The following is a 19,479-nucleotide window of genomic DNA, read 5'->3' on the forward strand; positions in this document are numbered from 1 at the left end:
TGTCCTGCTGTCCCGCTTCCGTCGGCGCCGGGCGAGCCGCTGGGTCAGCGCGACCCCTGGGACCCACAGTGCAGGAAAGGACAGCAGTGCGCAGATGGCCCACTCCCAGCCCGGGTAGGACTTATCCTGCTTCAAGGGGAACTGCTCCTGCAGGACGCAAGGTCACCGTCGGCGTCGGGAAGGGGACAGCATCACCCCCACTCCACCTCCCCAGATGGAGTGAGGCTGACCCTCGGCGATGTGGACGTGGGTTGTGCGGGCAGCTTCACCCCAGCTCTTCCTGGTGCATGGATGGAAAAGGTCCCCTGGGCAGTGAGGACACAGGGGCTGACATTTCAGGACGTGGGCCGAGCCTCTCATGGGTACTGGGCTCTGAGACAGGCCTGGAACCTGGGGGTCGTGTTCTGGAAAGAGCTGCCCTGTCCACCCCGAGGGGCCCCACGGTGTCACGGCTGCCTCGGCCCGATCCCCCGGGTCCCTCCGAAGGACCTACGTATTGGGGATTCCAGGCTCTGTAGCTCAGCGGCGTCTAGGCCAGGAGGGTGAAGTAGGCCACAAAAATGGTCAGCAGGAGCAGGGGACTGATGGCCTTCCAGGTCACCCGCCTGTAGAGGCCAGGCCGCCTCCCGCCATCCAGTCTATGTCATCACAGAACCTGCCACAGAGACCCTGGGTCAGGCTCTCCCACCGGCCCCGTGTGCCCGCCCACTCAGCCTACAGCTTCATCGGGGTCACCGAGACGTCGCTTGTGGGGCTGCTCCCGCCTCCACTCCGTCCGTTGCCCCCTTGCTGAGAACTCAACCCCCGGCCAACATGTGGAAAAGGCCTGAGTGACCAGGTCTGTCCGGCCAAGGGAGAGGGCTGAGCAGGGCGGCCGGGCAACAGGGAGGCGGTCAGCCCGGCCCAGCACCTGGGGGAGGTGCCACTGGACAGGACCTGTGAGTTTCACCCTGGAGGTTCGGCTGCTGGGTGAGAAGCAGCAAAGCCCCCACCAGCCCAGCTGTGGAAGGGGAGCAGCGCACAGGGCGAAGAAGCCACCTTTGAGCCACTCTGGGCCAAGGGACCGGGACAGAGGTGACCCAGGATGTGCAGCCGCCGCAGCGTCAGCTACGCCCAGGAGCCGACTGGAAGACAGCCCTCTCCTGTGGCCCCTCCCCTGCCTGCCCCCCGTCCCTGCCCCCGGCCCTGTCCAGCTCCAGCCTGCTCCTGAGCCTCCTGAGAGCCACGGCTGGTCGGAGTCCAGGGCTCCCCGTGCATCCCGCACACCAGGTCAGGGCCCCCAGACAGCTGCCCCTCACTGTCACCTCTCCATGTGGCAGTGCCTACCTCGGGACAAGCCCGCTGGCCCCTGTGCCCGCAGAGCAGGTGGAGACCCCGGCAGTCATTGACTCCCAGGACCCCTTGGAGCCGAGGACGGAGAGCACAACCTCTAGGGCCACTCATGCAAGGCTGTGGTCAGGGTGGCAAGTGTGAGTGTGGGCGTGAGTGCAGGTGGGAGTGACAGGTGTGAGGACAGGTGTGAGGGACACGTGTGTCGCAGGCCCGAGCCAGGTGGGACGGGCAGGATCAGGGCCGGGCCTCCTCGGAGGCCTCCGGCAGGGTGTCTAGGAGGGCGGACCTCCCCGTGCCCTAGTGTCCTCCTATGTTTGGGCTTGAGGACCCACCCCCGTGGCCGGTGGCCGTCTGTCACTCGCCTCCCCACAGGCTGGGAGGCCGGCCCAGCCAGGCGGCGGGCCCTGCGAGGGCCTCAGATGGCTCTGTCGCATCTGCACAGCTGCCCAGGAGACCGCTTCCCCGATGCCCAGACATCGCATAGGCAGGACGCTGGGAGCCGAGGGGCGGCGTGGCAAGGGGCGCGGCACCCACCGGTCCAGCCCGTAGACGTAGGTGACACCGACCACCTCGAAGAAGGCGAGAAGGATGAGGTTCAGGGAGGCGGCGCGGCTGTCGAAGACCTCGAGCCAGGAGCGCCCGGACTGCAGCGCGAAGCCGGGGGCCGAGATGAAGCAGGCCGGGCAGGCCGCCCCTGCGCACGCACAGCGTCACGGCTGGCGGGTCGCCCTGGTGGCCCCGATCCTCGCAGCCCCACCACCTCCCGCACTGTGCCCAGCGGGGAGGACGGGGGGCTGGCCTGAGCGGGCGGTGCGTGGGGCAGGGTCTCTGCTCCTGCACCCTGACCCTCTGCTTCCCTGTGACGCACTCGGGGCGTCCAGTCATCACAGGGCCGCCAGGACCAGCCCCGAGAGGGGACGAGGCGGGCCCAGCCCCCCACTGGGGCCGCAGCCAGGCCCCCGAGCCCTCATGGAGGAGGGCGCTGGCCACTCACCAGTCAGGACCTCCTTGAGGACCCATCGGGGCAGGACCTCCATATCCAGAAGCGGCGTGATGATGCCCCCCATGTCCCCGAGCATGGATGACAGCCCCAAGGTGAACAGCATGGAGAAGAACAGCACGGCCCACACAGGCGAACCTGGCATGTGCAGAATGGCCTCGGTGAAGACGATGAAGGCCAGGCCTGTGCCTGAGGCGCTCTGCAACACACACACACTCACGCTGGAGCACATGAAGCACCTGGGGCACACGCAGCACCTGGGGCACGCACGCAGCACCTGGGGCACGCACGCAGCACCGGGGACACGCATGCAGCACCGGGGGCACACACACCAACATGCTTCCTGGCCTGAGGGCAGAGGCGGGGGCTCTGCTCTGTCTGGCTGTGCTGGGACAAGACACAGGTGAGGTGAGGGAAAGGAATCTTCCCCCTCGGACAGCCTGCAGCCCACGGGTGATGTGGAACCCAGGGGCCTTGGGCTCAGGCGCCCATCCGACCACTGCCCTGAGGAGCTGCCCCCGGCCGCCCACCCCAAGCTTCCGGCCCTGTCCCCCGGTGGGGCCCTTCGGGGGCCCGCCCAACCCCGCACAGCACAGCTCTGTGCGCCAGACGCCCGCCCCCCCCGTCAGCCACCTGCAGCGAGGCCAGGCCCCTCAGAGCCTTACCCGGGAAGTCTTGCAGATGGCAGGCCTCCAGGTGCAGCCCAGCCACCCTCTCAGGCTGGGTGGCATTCAGGTGTGTGAGGATGGCCGCGTAGTCCTCCCGGGAGACACTCTGGTCAGGGAACTCGAACTCATTGATGAGGCTGAGGATGTTTCTGTAGAGACAGGCTGGGTGAAGGCTCTGCAGGGCACCGAGCACCACAGTGCCACTCGGGGGGTGGGGGGGTCAGCCTGGGGGTCTCGAGGACCCCTGTGGCAACAGGCGCAGGTGCTTATTTACCTCCTGCAGACTGGGAGGGAGGGAAGGCTGTTCTCAGCCCCTGAGGGTGCCCCAGGCCTGGAGGGGACCCTCCCTTGTGGGGTACAACCAGGCAGTGGCAGCTCCCTCGCCCCCTGGACCTGTGGGCCCCCCATGGACACTGGGGGCAGCACTCCCCAAGGGCTGTGGGCAGGGCGGCAGCCCCAACAGACATTTCTGCATTTGCAAGTTCAGCCACTCCCTAAACGTATTTGTAGCCTTGGAATTCACACCCGCAGCCCCTCTGCAGTTACTTGGGGACCATCTGTCAGTTCGGAGTGGCTTGTCCCCGCTGAGGTGGCCTGGCCGTGCAACGCCTTCTTGCTGCCCGCACCACCACTGTGGACACCGTCCTTGTCACAGCCTCGCTGGGGCCTTGGCTTTCACATCCTGTCTGCTTTCAGTGGTGAGTTTGCTGCTGCAAACTCTTGCGTGCAGCACAGCCGTGCTGTCCTAAGTGCCACCTGGGACACACGTCCAGGAGCAGTTCGTGGATCAACAACTGAAGCTCCCCAGGCGTCTCGGTGGAAGTGGCTGGCAGAGCTGAACGGGGGTCATTCTGCTCACCAGAGCGCAGCCCCTCAACCCCTCCGGAACGTTCCAGGAGGTGCGCACCCTCAGCTGCCCCCAGAGCACCCCGTCCTGGGAGCGGCCACGTCTGTCCTTCTCTTCCTCCTCCTGCTAGCACAATCTGGTGGGGACATGTGACACTGTGGACGCGGCTGGGTCGCCCCCTGGGGGCTCTCGGGGGGTCCCTCCTGCCTCGGTAGCTCCTGCTGCGCTGGGCCTTCCCAGGCTTTGACTGCGTCACTCCAACCTCTGCCTCCTTTGCCATGTGGTCCGTCTGTGTGTGGCTTTCTGTCCCCTCCGTAGGACACGCTCATGGATTGGGGGCACCCTCTCCAGTGTGACCTCATCTTGACCCACACTATCTGCAAAAACCTCATTTCCAAATCAGGTCACATGCTAGGTTCCGGGCAGACGTGCCCTTTGGGGGACACTCCCCTAAGGAAATAGAAGGACACGGTGTGGGACTCCTGGGGCAGCAGGCCCCGTCGGGCGGCCTGAAGGCGTGGCGCTCGCCCGTCCAGGCAGCGCCCGTGGTCTTTGGCCGCCTTAAACCCCAGGACAGAGAAGACGGCAAAGGAGGCGTAGAGGGAGGTCATGCTGTTGACCAGGGCGATGGTGACGCGTCCTTCTCCCAGTCGTTCCTGGGTAGATAGAGGTACACGCAGGCGCTGTGGTTAGGCACCTTGGGGAGGAATGTGGGGGCCTGCGCCCCAGCGACCCCACCAGGACGCTCCCCGCTCTGCTCCTGGGGGCCTCGGGCACAGGGGCCTCGGGCCTTGCTGGGCACTCATGGAGGCTGGAGAAGGTGGACGGCACACAGCTCCTTAGAGTGACAGCCGAGGTGCTAACTTGTCAATGCAGAGAGTGACGCCCTGGGCCCAGCTGGCGCTCCGCCCTACACCTCCTGCCCCCAGCTGCCTGGCACCTGCTCTCGCTGTGCAGTTCACGATGCCGCCGTCCTTGTGGGGTCCAGGTGTGGCTCCCTGCAGAGCAGAGGCCTGAGCCTGCTCCAGTGACCCCAGAGGCAACACCCACAGCATTTCTGCTCTGTGACCTCATGCGTCACATGCGTGTTCGCGTGCTCGATGTCAGTCCCCAGTGATGACCTTGTTCCTGGGTTTGACCGCCTGGCTCTGGAATGTACTGGAAGCTGCCATAGAGGCCCTGATATCCAGCCCTCGGGGGATGACTCAGTAATTCCTAGAATCCCTGAGGTCTGGTCTTATCTCAAGTTCACCCTAGGTCACTCCCTGTCCCAGGCAGTGAGTCCCAGTAAAGATGTGCTGAGTGTGAAGACGATGCCAGTGCCTGGCGGGAAGGAAACCACCCTGAGCCCCACCCCACCTGGGCGCCTTGTAGTGCAAATGCGATGTGTCCTCCCATAGCCAGGGACAGAGGGAAGAATATCTGGGTGGCTGCATCCAGCCACACGCGAGGGTTCTGGAGGGGACAGGGGACAGGAGAGCTTCGTTGTGCCACAGACAAGCCACCCTGGCCCAGGCGCCTGCTGTCCCAGAACGGTCCTAGGGCTTTCTCCAGGGCCGCTGTCATGAGCGGTGACGCCTGCTCAGGCCCCGGGGCGGCTGAGGACTGGCCAGGGAGCTTAGAAGGGCAATTAGCACAGCAAACTCGGCCTCGTTCCTGTGGCATCTCAGATAACCCACGGCTTGCGCCCCACATGTGGGTGCTGAGAACTTGGCGGCAGACGTCAGCGCTGGGAATTAGCCTGGGCAACTTGAGCCTGGGCGTGTTTATTCTGCTCCTCAGACCTGGAGGATTGGGTGACTCCAAGGCCCCCAGGCAGAGTCCGGCCGCACACACTGCCCGGAGTTTCTGCTGCCGGGGGCCCTGGGCACACCCACTTCTGCACACAGGTGCCCCCTTCCCTTGCCCTGGGGTGGGGCACTGCCTGGAGGGCTGGGGGCTGGAGAGCGTGGAACGGCCTAGAAGGGCTGCGGGCTCTGACGGGCAAGCCCCTTGGTCCTGTGGACACTCGCCTGGTGGGGCCATGCAGTTGGACGAGGCTCTCAGAAGTGTGGAGTCCGGGGCACTAGGGTAGGACACTGGGTCCCCGGCCTGCCTTTCCTCTGAACCCCGGCCCCCAACATCCCACAGGCAGGCACCGGGGTCTGCACGTCCCAAATTGCAGACCGACACCCACCCCCACGCCCAGGGAATGGGACAAGCGGGCTGGGCCGTGGCCCTGACTCCAGTGTCCCCCGGAGCCTGGATTTCACTGGAGACCCACTTACGTTGCGGGTGAACAGGTAGGTTAACCCTTCAACCGCCCCGGGCAGGTGAGTCCTCTGATGAGGAAAACTGTCAGGACCAGGTAGGGAGACGATGCTGTGAAGTAAATCGCCTGTGAAAAGCCAGATTGTGAGACTTCAGTGGCATCTGTCCCACATAAAAAGCTTCAGAGAAGCAGGCGTGTGGAACTGCCTCCGTGGCCAGCGTCACATCACATGTGTGGGATTCCAGCCGGGTCGGGGCGGAGACCACCATGGGGGTGGGGTGCACTCGGATGAAGCTTGGAGGGTTTGGGGCTCACGGCCATGGTCACACGTGGACTCACATATACGTGCGTCAGCTGAGAGGGGCACCGACCCCCTGGTGGTGGCCTCCGCCATCCACACTGCAGGCCCTCAGCTCTCGCTCTCCCCCCGCACCCCAAATCTGGCTGCTCACAGGGCCCTGGGGCTGCACACCTGCCCACACCCTCTCTCTCACGGCAGGACAGTCTCCAGTTCTCAGTCAGGTTTGGGCAGAGATCTGCACACCGGTGTTCATGCAAAATAAACCTACAAATGGACACCTTCCCTCACTGACCCCAGAGCCTCAAATAAAGACTGACTTGGGGGTCATTCAGACCAACCTTTAGGGACTTATATAGCAGGGTTATTTGGGATCTCTGGCTGACTTGTGGGCCTTCTGGTGTCCCTGGTCTACCTCAGTAATTGCAATCCTCTTGAGCACGCAGACCCTCACTTGGGAGTAACTGTGACCTGTGCACACAGGGGCCGTGGAGAGCTGCACAGCCGCCCTAAGCAGCTATGGCCCAGAGGCACCTGGACTGCACACAGCTACTGCGTCCACTGGACTCGCATGGTCTACAGGCTGTGCTAGGAGGCACGTGGATGGCAAAGCGACAGGGTGGAGCGCTGAGCTGGGGGCCCCTGAAATGCAGGCTTGCGAGCTGCAGGCAGGCTCCCCGGGTCCTTTCTGTGTGGAAACCACACAGTATGTTTTCCTCGCTATGTCTGCCTCTCTAAAAGACAGTCAACTGTTTCAAACAAAAATGTAACGATGCGGGCCGGCCGAGTGGCGTGTTGGTTAAGAGCTGGCTTGGGACACCAGAGGGCCCCGGTTTGGATCCCACATGAGGGCCAGTGACACTGCCCTCCACAGCTAAGATGCTGAACAACAGCTCAACCTGGAGCTGGGCTGCTGTGAGTCACTGGTAACGGCGTAGGCTGCAGCCCCTGTGGCAGTGGGTTGCCATGGGCTACCGTGTGTAGCTGGCAGCCAGCGTGAGCGGCCAGCAGCGCCGTATCCAGAGGCCAAGGCCCCCACTGGCCTGCGCTGTACCAGGCACCTCGGGCAGTAGGGGGGCCACCACCCACCATGCCTCGGGCCCCATGGACACTGAGTTGTGGCTTCTTCAGAGGAAACCCCAGAAATCAGAACCGAGGTCCTGGGCCAACCCTTCGAGATGGCCCAGCTGTTCCCTCTGCTCAGCCCTCTGCGTTTGGACAACATTTAGGCCGAGAATATGAAACAGAGTGATTTATTTAGACAAGTACACTTTATGTTCTTAAAACCTGCATTTCTAACAAGTTGCAAAGACACCAAATCTGTAAAACGAGGCACTCATCCGGTGACATGAACTGGCTGGATGTCTCTCTCTGTACCCCTGCGTGGGGCCATGCACGCATGGGATACTCATCAGCAGTTTCCCAATCCAGGGTCAGAAGGCTTTGGGGGCAGAAGGAGGTGGGGTCTCACGGAAGCCGTCGGCATCTGGGGTGTGGAGGCCAGAGCGGCTTGGGGTTGCAGGTATCCTGGGTAGGGACATGCGGTCTAGGCCCCAGGGGGGCAGGCGTAGGCCAGCCCCCCCACTCTGCCTTCAGCAGTTTCTGCCGATCATGGCATCCCGGTGACCAGCGGGCCGTGTAAGAGCACTCCAGACATGCTGAGGGCTTTGGGGTTCCTCAGCCAGGCTTTGGGGCTGAGGTCTGGGGTCACCATTGGACGGGAGGTACAGGGGGAGGAGAGAGTGTAATCGGGCATCTGCATATGGTGCTGGGACCCACCCTCCTCTCGGGTCTCCCATCCCTGCCTGGAGAATTCTCAGAAAGTCCAGTTTAACTAAAACTTATCGATGTTTCCGTGGAATGTAGAGGTGACTGGTTCATTGAAATAAACACCCCAAGTGCCAAGTAACTTTGGCTGAGGTTGGGTGTTGCCTCCTGGGAAACAGCCCGTCCTGCGACGGGGGAAGAGCTGACACCAGCCATCACTGACTGGCACCCAGTGGGAGGTCTTCCAGGGCTTCCACGGTCCCCGACATTGCTCAGCACACACGGAGTGTCCTCAACCCCAGTGACCAAGGCTGAGTTACCCTATAACTTGTCTTTTCTAACATCTGGCTAAAAATTCACACAGTTAACGTTCTCTTAAAAAAACACAAAGGGTGTTTCTGCCTTAAATTATGCCAAGCTGAGTTTTATTTAACTGTCATCTATTTGTGGCAGCCAGAAGCAATGATTAAACGGGTTAGCAGTCATTAAGCCAGACCTCTGCCAAGACTGGGGAGCCTACTGCTGGCAGACGGCAGGGCCCAGGCGTTCCCAGCTCAGCGGCCGAGGGGCCCACGGCCTCTTCTCGACGGGCTCCTTCTCATGGGCTCACATGCTCAACACGACCACCAGGAGTTCCTAGGTCAGGGGCTCAGCAGCAAGGGGAGGGCTGGGGGACAGCAAGGCTGATCCAGGGGGTCCGCACAGCAACACGCTCCCGTCCACAGGCGAGCACAGCAGGCGCTGCCTCCCTGCTGCAGCTTCTGACGTCCCCTTGGAGGGCGTGGCCAGACCTGAGCACGTGCCCCAGCACAGGTGTGACTGGGGGTGCCAGGGGGCAGCTGGGCCCAGGTGGCAGCCATGTATGCTGTGGGGTAACATGCATATGCACATGCGTACACAATGCGCACACACGCACATTCCGTACACATGTGTACACAAGAGCACGTGAGCACAACACATGTACTCACGCACACTTACACACATGTATACACCACACATCACATGTATACACATGCACATGTGTTTATAAATACATACCCACACCTGTGCATATACACAGATATGTGTACACACCGACATGCACGTATACACAGGTGTTCACACGTGCCTGTGTGTGGGCACACAAGCACATGTATACATGTGCGCGCACACAGTATACACAATACACTCACACATGCGTACACTCGTGTGTACACATACACACATATAACTTACATGTATGTAACGTATTCATGCACATGTATGTATACATGCACACGCCTGTACACGTGTGCATGTGCTCACACAATGTACACGCTCACGTATATACACTCCCTCACCCACATGCACACTCACATGCTCACACATGTGTATGCACATGCACTCATGCAGCCATGCGCAGGGCTGCTTAGTACTTCAGGTCCCCGTTCACAGAGGCTGTGGACAGCGAGCTGACCAGTCCCTGCTGGCCTTCCGGCTTCTGGAGGCGGTTCCTGATGAGCTTGTAGATGGCGAAGCAGGGGATGGTGAGGCAGGGCACCCCAGCCACGACGACCACCACGCCGTACGCCCAGTCCGGGTACGAGACCTTATGGGATTTGGGAAATTCCTCCTGGGGAGAGAGTAACCACAGGCTGAACAGACACAGAGGCAGCCGGCGGGGGCTCCTTCAGGGGCACGATGCCCCCTTCTGCCTGCGACACTCACCTGGCACCGTGGGGGACGGGACGGAGAGGCAAGGGTCCGCCCCCAGCCCCACACACCTCCTCCCGGGGAGCACAGCCCGCCCTCCCCACCCGGCAGCCCCTGCATGCTCACATAGGCAGGGTCCCAGACGCTGTATATGAGCGTCTTGTTGACCTGGACCACGAAGAAGAACAGGAGGATGACCAGCATGAGCAGCGGGCTGACCACTCGCCACGTGATTTGCCAGAAGATGTTGGGCTTGTGCCCGATCATAAACTCGATGTCCTTATTGAACCTGGAAGCAGAAGCCAGAGGGAGCCGTCACGTGGCGGGAACATGAGCCTGTCATCCCACTAAAGTGGAGGGTGGGCCAGCCTTTCGGCATCAGACGGCTGCCGCCCCGCGACGTTGCACCCCGCCTTCCGCCATCACAGTTCTAGCCGTCTTTCTGAGCACAGGTGCGCCTCCCCTGGGAAGGCTCCGTGGCCACAGCACAAGCCTCTCTGGAGGCCTCTGGAAACCTCGTCCCTCAGCCCCAGCCCAGCGCTCCACTCGTGAGGTCACGCGCCTGGGCAGGCACTTATGCAAACAGGGGTCAGCAGCCCTGACCTTGGAGGCCCCACCATGTCCTGCCATCCTGCGCTGCACTTTCTCCTGCACAAATGAGTTTACTGTCTGTAGAAATCAGAACGGAGTGGACAGAACAAAAATGTGAGCTGTCCTTGGCCGCTGGTGAGCCCAGAGGACACTTCGGGAAAAGCAGAGATGCGCAGGCCTTGTGCCCAGCAAGGCCTGGGAGCGTGGTGATGCGTGTCTTCTCGCTCCCCGCCGCCTGCTCATGTGGCCTCCTTGAGGCAGAGTCGCACGGGACCCGGCAGCCAGTGAGCCATTCACAGATGGACATGCACTCTTCAGATGATCACACCTGCTTCACACACACCAGCAGGCAACATCTGCTGGTGTCGCGCCCGGTGGGTCTGCCTTCAGCTGCCACCTCGGTTGCTCACACTGTGTGGCTGACAAGCACCCTGCATGTGTGCCCTTGCACACATGTGTCTTGGTGACATGGAACAGGTTTCCCAAAGTGGGAGTGCTGGAAGGAGCGGGCATGTCTCACGGTAACTGACACCAATGTTATTCCTGAGGTTGTGGCACGTCAGCTCCTGCCAAGGACGTGGTGCCGTTTTTTGGACCCCCATTTTGACAACAGGCAATGCCCTGAGAGTTTGGCCGGGGGGACGCTGAAAAGGCCGCAGGGGCCCCTGTCCTCGCCTGAGTCTCTGCCTGCGGAGCCATTTGCCTCCTAGAAAGGCCCAGAGCGTCCCCCCCACAGGGCTCCCTGGCTGTGGAACCCCACTGACGAAAAGCACTTCGCTCTTCCCCGCACACAGCTCACACCTCTGCCTGTCACTCCTGGCCCTCACCCCAGCCCAGCGTGCTCCTGGGCCCCAAGGGGCTCCGAGGCCCTTCTGCGTTGCCTGAGCCCCCTGCTCACGTCCGGTCCCCATCTGTCCACCGAAGCCTCCTGGTGTGTGAGCGTTTCACCTCCTCTCACCGCCACCGTCGGTCTAGTTCACTGCTTGTCTTTTGACTCTGCTTATGACACTTTGGCTATACATTTTTTAAAATCATGCAGTCAGGTCAGAGGTGGTGCCGATTTCTTTCTCCCACCCCAAGACTACGCAGTCTTCTTATGTCTGTGCTTAATCTGTACGCTGGGTCTGGAAGCGTCTAGAAGCTGGAGGAGGAAGTGCGGGCTGCTCTGGGTGGGCACCCTTCCGGGATCCGTCCCTTCTGCCCTGCATCCATCCAGGTGCCAGACCCGCACCCACGCCACGCCCGTCCAACCAAGGGAAACACTCCCCACCGCCCGCGTCATGTGCACCTGTCCTCCGCCCTGACCGGACGCGGGCCGGCCTAGCCCAGGGTGGGAGTTTCATGGAACGATTGGAGCCGGCCGTGTGCCTCGGCCTCCCTCCTACCTACCTGTCCACGCCGTACACGTAGACCACGGCGAACATCTCGCAGAAGGCGATGACGAGCAGGGGGATGGAGCCGGCGTAGCTGTCCAGCAGGGAGAGCCAGTACTGGCCGGAGTTCAACGTGAAGATGAAGGCAATGAGGTAGCACCCCAAGCAGATGAGGCCTGCGGGCGGGGCAGAGGGGGCGCTGCTGCAGACTGAGCTCAGCCGGCCTCCACCAGGGCCCCCAGCGCCCGCCCTCACCGCCCGCCCAGCCGGCCCCACCCACCCACCTGTGAGCACCTCCTTGGGCCACTTTTGCGGGAAGAGTTTGAGGTCCTGCAGGGGCACTACCACACCCTCCATGTTCCCGAACATGGAGGACAGGCCCAGACAGAAGAGCATGATGAAGAAGAGCACGGCCCACAGCGGGGACACCGGCATCTTGGTGATGGCCTCTGTGAAGACGATGAACGCCAGCCCCGTGCCCTCCACACCCTGCGGGGCGAGGAGACGCGTCAGCCGCGCACGGCGCCCGCTCCCAGGTGCCCCGGCCTCGGTCGGCTCTCCGCACGCCACTCCCACACCTTCAGGTGTCTGGCTCATTTGCATCATTTTGTGAAATAGGCAGATCGTGTCTTTTAGACCCAACTGTAGTTTTTAAAAGCTGAAGTATGTTTTACGATCGCACGGTTGCGAGCCGCTCAGACCACCCAGGGAGGTTCCTGAGCTGCACCCACAGGGCCGGGTTCAGAGCGCTAAGTGACTTCAGTGGGGCCAGAGTGAGCCCCCTTGGTGGCCGCCCTGTACATGTGACCCCTCGATGTGTGAGAGCTGGCCATGGGCAGGCGTGTGACGGGCCCACAGGACGTAGCCCCAGGGCTGACCCCGGGCCACTTTATCTAGCCCACGGGGGTCAGCAACCTCTGGCACCAGGTCCCTTCCTGGCGGCCGGTGTTCCTGCCCCAGAACCTCTGGCGAGGAGGCCTGGGGGAAGTGGCCCCTTCCACCCGCTTTGACTTGGGAGGTTGGGGTTCCATAGAAGTAAGGGGCCCCAAGGCAGTGTTGCAGCATTTCTGACTCCTGAGCTGCGCGCTGTGGAGGCCCACGGGGAGTCGAGGAGGACAGGTGATCCACAGCGGGGCCCACACGCAGGAAGAGCCGCCTCGCGGAGGCGCGAGGAGCTGGTGAATCTAACGTGGCTGAGGGAAGGCGGCCCCAGACCGCGAAGGACACGGCCCCCTTGTTATGAAACCTCTAGAGAGGGCACAACCAGGGGACAGAAGCAGCTGGCAGTTGCCTAGGACGCCGGGAGGCGGGGACTGACTTGCTGGAAACTTCTGGGTGGTGGGTCCGGAGGATGCACAGAGCTGCTCGTTTCCAAACCTCAGCAAACTTCCCTGAATGAGGTACGTGCTTGAACCTCAATAAAGAGGGACCCGGACTGGACACCCCGTGTGCCAGCCACCGGCCCTCAGTCCTTCAGCAGCGGTGGGAAGACGGGGCTCGGAGAACCCTCCCGTGGCCTCTCTGAACCTCGCTCCTGGCGTGGCTGTGCTATCACGGCCACTAGAGAAACGGCACCAGGCCCTAAAACCACTTAACATTGCCCAAAATACTAGGTGGCTCCAACTAAGAAAATTGCACAACTAAAATTAGTAAATGTTTGTCTGTCAAGCACCGTGGTTCGTAAGTATCACTGACTCTCAGAACTGGTGTTTAAAAGCATTCATGCCTCAGACGATGTGTAGGTTACATGTTCTTCGGCTCTGTGACAATGGCAAAGTCAGCCAACCTGACATAAAGTGTGCCACCAAGTCCCAAGTCATCTCAAAAGTACAGTTATAATGACTCTGACTTTTTCATGGAAGGAATTGTTAACAATGGACCATGTGGTGTCCTCATGTGTTTGACATGAGGCCATGGAGGAGGCCAGGCAGGTGACCGCCCCCGTTCCCACCCTGGCTTCATGGGGTCTGGACATGGGGTGCTGTGGCCAGGTAGATGCTGGTGCCCAGCCTGGGTGCCCAGGACCCAGAGGGGCCGGAGGGGCAGAGGCGGGCAGGCCCGTGGGGGAGGGACAGGCCCATGGGAACTGGGGTCCCGGGGGCTCAGTGTCCCCAACGGTGCCCTTCCGTCTCTGCCTTGTGCCGCCCCTGAGGGACTCACCTCCGACAGGAAGGAGGTCATGTCGCAGGTCTGGAACTTGAGCTTCCCGTAGGCCACGGGGTCGGTGGCATTGCACCACTGCTGCGCTTCCGCAAAGTTCTCCTGGGTGACGTAGCCCTCGGGCAGGTCAAACCCATTGATGAGCGTCAGGATATTCCTGGAAAGACAGTGAGGCTGATATCTTGTGTGGTGCAGGCCCGGCGGGCTCCTGGGGGGTGGGCGTGGCCGGGACGGGCACTCACGTGCTGAAGCACTCATCGAAGCGCTCGGTGGCACGGAAGCCGATGATGGAGTAGACCACGGTGGCTGCGTACACAGACGTGAAGCCGTTGATGACGGACACGATCACTGAATCCATCTCACAGTTGTTGCTGCAGACAAACGTGGAATCAGGTCACTACAAGCCACAAGCCAGGGATGCTGTGTCCACCTGCCCCGCCAGGTCAGCACAGGCCTGGCCTGGGCTACTGGGGTGCAGCGGGGTGGGGGTGGGAGACTCAGACAGCCCACTTGTCCTTCCCAACTGGCACCCAGCAAGAGATGGCCAGAGGGCTGTCCCCAAGCCCTGTGCCCACAGCCAGTGGCCCTCAGTCCTGCCCTTCTTACCACTTCACAATGCCACCTGTGCTGCAACCTGGTGTCCCAGACACCCTCCAAAGCCCTGTGGCCCCCTAGAGCAGCCTTCAACCCCCAAAGCTGGGCTCTGAGAGCCCTGCGTGCACAGTTGCTCTGCCAGCAGCTGCTCTGGGCCCAGTAAGTGAGCCCTCAGTCTCAGGCATCAGAGATGACCAGGTCCCCACCCTACCCACCCATGCCCCTCCCCTGCCCGTCTGTACCTCCTTCTGGCCCCCAGGGAGGGCCTGTCTCCTCCCAGCTGAAGGGTCCCCACCTCCACCTGGAGCTCAAAGGCTTCCCCAGCTCAGCGTGTCCAGAACCAGCTCCTGGCGTCCCCAACCCGGCCGGGCAGCTCTCCCACCAGCCCCCACTGCTAATGCTCACACCTCCCTTCCAGATGCTTCTAGCAGAAGCCCAGTCCCTCAGCCCCTGGGGAAACTCAAATCAAACCCCAGGAGACACCATATCTCACCACCAGGATGGCCAGAATCGAAAAGTCAGATAGTAACAAGTGTCGCGAGGATGTGGCGAGAAACCGGCCCCGCCCTCTTGGACCCGCCCCCGTGGCCAGTGGCCAGAGTGGCGTCTGCGCTCACCCGCCCCATCTGAGTCTGCTCACACTGCAGCTCCGGACCCGAAACCACTCTGACTGAGGAACCCAGCCGGGCCCCAGGCCCCTCGTCCCGCTCACTCTGCTCGCTTATGTCTTAGCCAGGACACAGCCATAGACCCCAGGAGGACAGATCGTCACACAGAAGGCAGGGCGCACAGTAGGTGCTCCATAAATGTTTGCAAGGTGAACTGACACCAAGTGCGTTCCTCTGAAGGCCCCTGGGGCCCTTTCCGTGTGGGTGTTGGTCTGAGTGGACTGTGGGGGCTGGGCATCTGGGCTCCTGGATTCCGAGGGGTGACCAGGAGGGGGCGTGAGGGACAGAGGGGGCGCACCAGGGCTCCCCATCACCGGGACCGAGGCACCTGGCACGTGAAAACCGCTCAGACCCTAAGCCGGCCTCAGCACTGAGCCCTCTGCCAGCCCAGGACCCCTGCCCGCACTCACTGGACGGAGTTGTAGCTGGAGAAGGAGATGAGACCGCCGAAAGCCAGCGAGAAGGAGTAGAAGACCTGGGCCCCCGCATCCAGCCAGGTCACCGGGTTGGCCAGCTCCGTGATCTGTGGCAGGACACAGACCCTCAGCCATGCACCCCGAGGACGAGGGGCTGGTCCAAGGGAGGGCTGGGTGGGTTGTCAGGCCAGACAACAGCCCCTGAAGGTGGCAACTGATGACGCGGAGGTGGCTGCCCTCAGCCCACGTGCAGCCCCCTGCAGGCCCCGCATGCGTGCGTCGAGGGGCCCTGGGACTGGCCAGGGCTGGTCTTGGGTGGGGAGGCCTGGCGCCCGGGGGCAGACAGCGGGAGACTCACATTGGGCGTGAAGAGGAAGACGATGCCATTGGTGGCTCCCTTCAGCGTCAGGCCTCGGATGAGGAAGATGGTCAGGACGACATAGGGCAGCGTCGAGGTGATATACACGGCCTGGGGACAGGGCAAGTGTGGGGAGAAGGGGGAGACGGGGCTCAAGAGGAGACAGGGCTGGTCGCGCACCTTCCCCCGGCTTCCCACTGTCATGTTTGTAACGGTGGTTATTCAGCTGCGTTGATGAGGCAACGCCTGTGGACCAGTCTGGCCTGCAGCTTCTTGAGTCCCTGGGGCCACGCTGGTGGGCAGCAGAGGCCCCTCCCAGACAGCGGGCACATGGGCCGTGCCCCTGCGAGCTGATGAAGGGACAGCCAGCTCAGGGCCCAGAAGTGCTCCTCCGCCCCTCGAGCCCCTGCAGCCTGGCCTCACCTTGCCCGTGGTCTCGATGCCGCGGATGGTACACACGTACAGGACACTCCAAGCGCAGGTCAGGCAGAGCAGGACCCACCACTGCACGGAGCCCGAGTTGCTGATGTCGTCGGAGATGTTGAGGGTCTCCCGGTACCAGAAGTAGTCCACCGGCGTGCTGCGGGCGCACTCCTCGACGTAGCCTGTGGGGCCGCACTCACACGTCAGTCTGGGTCACAGGGAGTGAGGACCGTGGAGGGGACAGGGCAGCTGCAGGGAGTAGGGCTGTGCTCCCGGCTCACTGACACATGTGCACACGGGCACACGGGCACACAGATATGTGGTGCACACCTATACAGGTGCTTCTGCACCCCTGCGTGCACACGCCCACAGACATGTGTGCGTATACATGGACACACATATGTGTGTACCCATAAAGCACACGTGCACACCCGCATGCACACGCCCAGACATGTGTGCGTATACATGGACACACATGTGTGTGTGCCCATGAGGCACACATGCACACCCGCGTGCACACGCCCACAGACACATGTGCGTATACATGGGCACACATATGTGCATACCCATAAGGCACACATGCACACCTGCGTGCACACACCCAGACACATGTGCATATACAAAGACACACATATGTGTGTACCCATAAAGCACATGTGCACACCCGCATGCACACACCCAGACACGTGTGCGTATGCATGGGCACACATATGTATGTACCCATAAGTCACACATGCACACACACGTGCACATGCCCAGACACGTGTGTGTATACAAAGACACACGTATGTGTACCCATAAAGCACACGTGCACACCCGCATGCACACACCCAGACATGTGTGCGTATACATGGGCACACATATGTGTGTGCCCATAAGGCACACATGCACACCCACATGCACACACCCACAGACACGTGTGCATATACATGGGCTCACATATGTGCGTGCCCATAAGGCACACGTGCACACCTGTGTGCACACGCCCACACACACGTACACACCCGCACACACACCCTGCACTGGACCCCTGCTTACAGGTCAGGCAGTTTACATCCCGATGCCGGTGTGTACACTCTGCCGAGCTGAGCACACGTCCCATGCCCCCCACGGGCTGCAGACAGAGGATGTGCTCCCCACTCTCCCTCCCCGGGGGTGTCCCAGAATGACCCAGTGGTGAGGGGCGGGTGACTCTGTGGAAAACGAGACCCAAGGGAATTTGGTGGGCAGGGACAGCGGAGGGTCAGGCCACCAGCCTGTGTGATGTCAGGGAGCAGCCCCCACCTTTCCTTCATCCGGACCTCAGCCAGCACCCGTCCTCCTGAGGCAGAAGCACCTGTTTTAAGGGCTTTTCTCTGGCATGATGACTTTTTTTTTTAATTTCCTGTTGCCTTAAATATGCTCTGGTTTTTCGAACCTAAGCCATAACCATCTGACTTTGGGGAAATCAGACAGCGAGTGTTTATACAAACTGAGTCTGCATGTTCAAAGGTGCAGTGGCTCTTACACAGCCAGCCGTCCTGACCGCCCCCGCCCCACCCAGGGCTCACCTGTCCGGTTGTCATTGAGCGGGCACTGGCTCCACGGCAGAGGCTCCTGGAAGGAGTTGAAGAAGTACCACATGACCCAGGCGATGATGGTGTTGTAGTAGAGGCCCACCATGAAGGACACGAACATGGACGCGATGCCTGGGCGCAAACGACAGTGCTGTGGCTACTGCCGGAGGGCACCACTGGGGTGGGGGAGAGGGGGATACTGCCGGAGGGCACCACTGAGGGGGCACTGCCAGGGGTGGGAGGTGGCACCGCTGGGGGGAGGTGCACTGTTGGGGGGCAGTACTGGGGGAGCCTCCTCGATGACTGTGTGAGCGGACAGAGGGTCCCAGAGAGCAGGAGGGTGATCCTTCAGGCGCTCACTGAGCAGCAATGGGGGAACCCTGCTCTCCCCATGTCTACACCCGCCCAGGCCCTGGGCGTCCATCCGGGGACAGCCTCGGCTGCCCAGCTGGTCCCTGGAGGCCAGGAGGGACCCCAGCCTGGACCCTGCCACAGACACTTCCCTGGGCGTCCAAGGAAGGGCTTGCAGAGGGCTGGGGGCAGTGAGCCCCCCAGAAAAGAGGCGGAAGGAGAGCAGGAAGGAACACGCTTGCTGACCCCACCAGCCGCGGGCAGGGCCCCCCGCCGGGGCCCAGATACACACCTACGCCCTTCAGCGCTGGGTGGATGGAGCTCCAGACGCCCACGCTGCCTTTGCGCAGCCGCTGCCCGATGGCGAACTCCAGGTACAGCAAGGGGATGCCCTCCACGACCAGCAGGATGAGGAACGGGATCATGAACGCGCCTGGCGGGGAGAAGGCAGCGGTGCGTCAGCAGAAGCCCACTCTGGGGACACAGGTGCTGGTAGAAAGTACCTGAGGAACTCTGTCACAAATGCACGCTTAGGACACCGTCACTGACATGCCACCACCGCCCGCACGGCCATTGACACTGCTTTACGGGGGTGTTCCGTGCGGCCTCATGGCCACGGCCAGCACGTCTGCTGTCCTCCCAAGACCATGCCTGCGTCTGGGGAGCTAGGGGGGTTCCACACACTGGGGCGGTGTCCCTGCGGGGCTGGACACCCAGCCAGCAAAGCAGGGACAGCAGGTGGCAGCTTCACTCAGACAGGATGGTGAACTCAAGGTGACAATGAGATGAAAAGCAGACAGCTGGGCACCCTGGGGAGGGGGCGTGGGGAGCTGCCCTGCACCTGGGGTACAGCCGGGCCGCAGGCTCCTGGGCAGGACCAACGTGGCCACGGTGTCAGGGAGGGTCGAGTCAAAATAAGGCAAGATCAGCCCCTAATGTTTTCTCAGGAGCTTGATGTGAAAGTCTTTGGGGCAAAACTACTAAGAAGAAAAGCCTGTGGTTCCCAAACGCCCTTGTGTCCTGCTGCCGCCCTGTGATGTCGCTTTTATCCGCAGGCCCCACTGCCCGTCCTTCTCCGTCAGGAAGCTCCTATCCATCCTTGAAAACCCCACTTGGATAGCGGCTCCTCCAGAAGCCTCTGCGCCACGTCCCTGG

General features: G+C 61.8%; 2 protein-coding genes across 2 annotated transcripts in view; both read right to left on the bottom strand.

The window, feature by feature from the left end:
* Positions 1-6,419, bottom strand: part of LOC109371681 (sodium-dependent neutral amino acid transporter B(0)AT3-like) — a 9,892-nt gene extending 3,473 nt beyond the window's left edge. Inside the window, 9 exon segments of the mRNA XM_019624348.1 lie at positions 9-147; positions 494-630; positions 633-655; positions 1,867-1,990; positions 2,321-2,531; positions 2,993-3,149; positions 4,376-4,503; positions 5,207-5,302; positions 6,414-6,419. Of these exon segments, the coding sequence (XP_019479893.1) occupies positions 9-147; positions 494-630; positions 633-655; positions 1,867-1,990; positions 2,321-2,531; positions 2,993-3,149; positions 4,376-4,503; positions 5,207-5,302; positions 6,414-6,419 (1,021 nt within the window).
* A 3,082-nt stretch (positions 6,420-9,501) lies between these two features.
* Positions 9,502-18,753, bottom strand: SLC6A19 (solute carrier family 6 member 19). Its single transcript, XM_019624344.1, has 11 exons — positions 18,617-18,753; positions 17,968-18,105; positions 16,418-16,599; positions 15,995-16,105; positions 15,631-15,743; positions 14,201-14,329; positions 13,959-14,115; positions 12,083-12,287; positions 11,815-11,974; positions 9,961-10,123; positions 9,502-9,754 (listed from the first exon to the last, which is right to left on the bottom strand). The coding sequence occupies exons 1-11, from the start codon at positions 18,747-18,749 to the stop codon at positions 9,551-9,553; spliced, it is 1,695 nt and encodes a 564-aa protein (XP_019479889.1). The 5' UTR covers positions 18,750-18,753; the 3' UTR covers positions 9,502-9,550.
* Positions 18,754-19,479: the final 726 nt, after the last annotated feature.

This window comes from Hipposideros armiger, unplaced genomic scaffold, assembly GCF_001890085.2.
Source record: "Hipposideros armiger isolate ML-2016 unplaced genomic scaffold, ASM189008v1 scaffold_585, whole genome shotgun sequence".
In the NCBI taxonomy this organism is placed as follows: domain Eukaryota; kingdom Metazoa; phylum Chordata; class Mammalia; order Chiroptera; family Hipposideridae; genus Hipposideros; species Hipposideros armiger.